At 43.4% G+C, this 4,096-nt stretch overlaps 1 protein-coding gene across 1 annotated transcript; it reads left to right on the forward strand.

The window, feature by feature from the left end:
* Positions 1 to 480: 480 nt before the first annotated feature.
* Positions 481 to 3,573, forward strand: ccr9a (chemokine (C-C motif) receptor 9a). The gene is made up of 3 exons (XM_055867660.1): positions 481 to 609; positions 1,135 to 1,173; positions 1,468 to 3,573. The coding sequence occupies exons 2-3, from the start codon at positions 1,135 to 1,137 to the stop codon at positions 2,527 to 2,529; spliced, it is 1,101 nt and encodes a 366-aa protein (XP_055723635.1). The 5' UTR covers positions 481 to 609; the 3' UTR covers positions 2,530 to 3,573.
* Positions 3,574 to 4,096: the final 523 nt, after the last annotated feature.

Consider the following 4,096-nt stretch of genomic DNA (forward strand, 5'->3'; position numbering starts at 1 on the left):
ATGTGTGTGGTGAGTGTGCGTATATGTGTGTGTGCCCTCAGCAAAAATCATAATGCATAATGCATATGCTTAATCTACAGTCAAGAAGTCTAAAACACATTGCAATAGCATTTTTGATTGTCACATGGTAGATTTCAAAGCGAAATCTCTGAACCAAAATCGAAATACAAGCACACCACAGCAATTTACTGTAAATCAGTATGTGAACAAAGGTGTCTTGATAGCTTTCATAGGGCAGAAGAGAATTCTGCTGAGAATAGAAAAAGTCATTTCCTATGACTCATCCATTGTATACAGGAGGGGTACATTCACAATTTCATAAATGACTAATATCCCTGAGAAGTTTAAATCAGTCTTTATGCATGCTGCAAGTTTGCACTGGCAAGAGGGAGAAGTTTGCACTGGCAAAACACCCAAATGAATACTATAGAATATCACTCTGCTTTGCATACTGATTTCACGCACGTCACTTGTGGTTCAACTGAATTCTTCAAAAGCCTCTGCAGAACAGACTGTTGCCAGACAGTTCCCTAAAGCAATTAGCGACCAACAAGCATTTTAAATTCAAGCGCCTGAATGACATCTCACTCGCAATAGCAGAGAACGACAGTAAGTCAAATTGTCTGAAAAGCTGGTCTCATGCAGTGTTCTAAAATGTATCAATAACACCATGTATTACTATAAAGTAAGCACTTTATGGTGTTGTAATATTTCTGTCTCACTTTGTTTCTTTACATCATGCTCAGAAATAGATTAGCCACAGACAGGAGTGTGTTTGATATTTAGATACTTCACTGTCCTTCACTTATTTCTGAATGATGTGCAATCAAAATGATCAAAATGCTAAGCGAGGACTTTTCTAAATGTCATGACACATTGTTTTGTGTTATTTCCGTCAGATTGACTGCAAGTGATAAGAAATGATAAAACAAGGAGGATGTGTTCTTGCCTAACAATGTGCAAGTCTAGAGAAAATATAGAATTTGTGAACCATTGACTATCTACAAGCAGGAGACTGTGAGAAACGGAGCATACATTTCAATATAGGCCTGCCAATATTACACAATGACATATGTTGAATAGCTGTGTATTATTTCCCTGACTATGTTATTTTCCTCTTCCTTCTCTTTTCAGATGCCAATTATAGGTGACTTGGTGACTTCACCAATGGAGGTAAACAACTTATAAATTTTTTACTACAATTTTTTAAACAATTTGTGTAAAAGATTGTGTGTGTGTTATATTTGTTTGAAATAGCAATTTTTCACATCAAATTTGTATTATTTTAATTCTTAACTGTTTCAAGTGATAAATTACATACATATATATAATTTTTTTGTCGCTCTTATGAAATAAAATATTGGAGACCCCTGGTCTATATACTGTGTTTTCAGCTCGTATCATTTACTCGCACAATTGGTCCACATGTCCAACAAGCTACAGTATGCTGTCCTGTCTCATTCACAGGTGTATGACTATGACTCCAGCTTCACCCCAACGGCTGGTGAGGACAATCCGGAAGACTTTATGTGTGACAAATCTCCCGTCAGGGCATTCCGAGGCCAGTACGAACCGCCTCTCTACTGGACCATCTTCATCCTGGGCGGCCTGGGCAACCTGACCGTGGTTTGGATCTACCTGCACTTCCGCCAGCGTCTCAAGACCATGACCGATGTCTACCTGTTGAACCTAGCTGTGGCCGACCTCTTCTTCCTGGGCACTCTGCCCCTCTGGGCCGTGGAGGCCACCCAGGGATGGAGCTTCGGCTCGGGCATCTGCAAGGTCACCTTGGCCCTCTACAAGATCAACTTCTTCAGCAGCATGCTGCTGCTCACCTGCATCAGCGTTGATCGCTACGTGGTCATCGTCCAGACCACCATGGCCCAGAACTCCAAGAGACAGCGCCTGAGCTGCAGCAAGTTGGTGTGCGCCTGCGTCTGGCTACTGGCCGTGGCGTTGGCCCTGCCTGAGTTCATGTTCGCCAACGTCAAGGAGCTGGAGGGCCGGGGCTACTGCACCATGGTCTACTGGAGCAACCAGGACAACTGCACCAAGATCCTGGTCCTGGCGCTTCAGATCTGCATGGGCTTCTGCCTGCCCCTGCTGGTCATGGTGTTCTGCTATGCCGGCATCATCCGCACCCTTCTCAAAACCCGCAGCTTCCAGAAACACAAGGCATTGCGCGTGATCCTGGTGGTGGTGGCTGTGTTTGTCCTCTCCCAGTTGCCGTACAACAGCGTGCTGGTGATGGAGGCCACCCAGGCGGCCAACAGCACTGAGACAGACTGCAGTGCGGCAAAGCGGTTCGATGTGGTCGGCCAGGTGCTGAAGAGCCTGTCTTACACGCACGCCTGCCTCAATCCCTTCCTGTACGTGTTTGTGGGCGTACGTTTCCGCAGAGATATCCTCAAGCTTCTCCGCATCTACCACTGCTGGCCGGCCAAGGGGAAACTCAGCAAGATCCAGGGAGGCCCCGGGCGCTCCTCAGTCATGTCCGACACGGACACCACACAAGCACTCTCGCTTTGAAGGCACGGTCATAGTACAACCTTTCACTTGCGACCAGAAGTCCCTCATAATAATTGAGGTCTGTACAAACGTGTTTGCGTACATGTGCTCTATTCCATGATGCAGAGGTTGTAGTGTTTTTTTCCCCCGGTTGCCCACTCTTGCATTAGACTTTGACTTCTTTGGTTGTCGGACCATTGCTGAGGCTGTGACATGGGGAAGGAAGAGGTCCCTTTCTGAGAGCTGGGGGAATGTCGACAATGCCCTCTTGGCTCTTGGGTACATTGCTAGAAGCATTGGTTATGATGAGACTTTTCTTTGGCTGGTCCAAAGACCTTCTCATTTTTCCTAATGACTTCTCAATTTTGCTGGATGGACATTCACAGTCTGGTTGGGGGTTTATGTTTGAGATGCCAGGGATTGGAAAAGAGCTATCCATGACAACATTGGTCCGGTACTGGTCTATTGTATTTGCAGTGGTCTATAATGTTCTGCCAATTCAGCCATGTTGTTTTCGTGTCTTGTTTTGCATTTGTTTAGAAAGCAGAGAGATGGGAAAGAGAAGACACCTCTTTTCTTTGCAATTTGTGACAGCATGGGCAGCGCCATTGTGGACTATCTCTATTTTAAAGTTTATTAGCAGGTTGTAAATAAACGTAAAAGATGCATACCATCACCTACTGTGCTGGATTGTGTAGTCTGAAAACGTGCAAAGCGCTGCCGCTTTTTGGCAAGTGTACCCTCTACCAGTCTCTATGTTATGGATATTATTTGTATCAATTTCTTTGTCAGGAGCATATCAATGAACTGATCAATTCTTTGAAATACTTTCTAAGTAGGAAAGACCATATTTGTGATGAGTATGTTAAGCATTCACAGTGAGAGTGAAATTGTCATAAACAAAAAGTTGTATAAAATGCCTATGATTGAGACTGCCCTGTTCACAATGACAATTCTCAACATAATCATTGTAAATGCTTATTTATGTCTTTAAAAAAAAATGGTCACTGTTGTTGTGCCTCATAAATGTGCATGAAGAAATAAACATATATTGTCACTCCCAAATGCACAAATACATGGACTCGTGCACAGACACACTTCCCACCAACAGATTGTTTTTGTTGCTGTCATTGACTCCATCTAGTGGCCAAATAGGGAAGCAGCAACCTGGTTTTCCAACAGACTTGTCTAATAGATGAATGCGCAATCTTTTCCCTCCCCACGATTTATTTCCTATGAGATGAAGAAAAACACATGTCGCTCAAAATGAGTCAACAAGTCATAGCTTGATTGAGCCAAATGTCTTTTGGCTAATTGATCAAATTATCAAAATGATTTCATACCCAAAACTGTGCTTGGTTTTCCATCTGAAGGAGTGACCTATCAACAATCAATCCCATTCTCTCAGCCTGCTGTACTTTTGTACACAAGGGGGCACTCCAAAGCTTCCAAGTACTAAAACGGACAAAGGATTAGAAGGTCAAGATTTCCATAGATACAATACCTCCAAATATGTCACCGCTTGAATTAAGTCATAAAGGAGGAGGATTCGGAGACTATAGTACAATATCTGCGCGTAAATCAGAAA

The sequence above is a fragment of the Salvelinus fontinalis genome, chromosome 17 (assembly GCF_029448725.1).
Source record: "Salvelinus fontinalis isolate EN_2023a chromosome 17, ASM2944872v1, whole genome shotgun sequence".
NCBI classification, from domain to species: Eukaryota; Metazoa; Chordata; class Actinopteri; order Salmoniformes; family Salmonidae; genus Salvelinus; species Salvelinus fontinalis.

What these genes read in the sequence shown, in the direction of transcription:
- ccr9a (XM_055867660.1), top strand. Translation starts at nt 1,135, where the DNA reads ATGCCAATTATAGGTGACTTGGTGACTTCACCAATGGAG. An exon ending in TGGTGACTTCACCAATGGAG is followed by an intron (nt 1,174 to 1,467) that starts GTAAACAACTTA and finishes TCTCATTCACAG; the next exon opens with GTGTATGACTATGACTCCAG.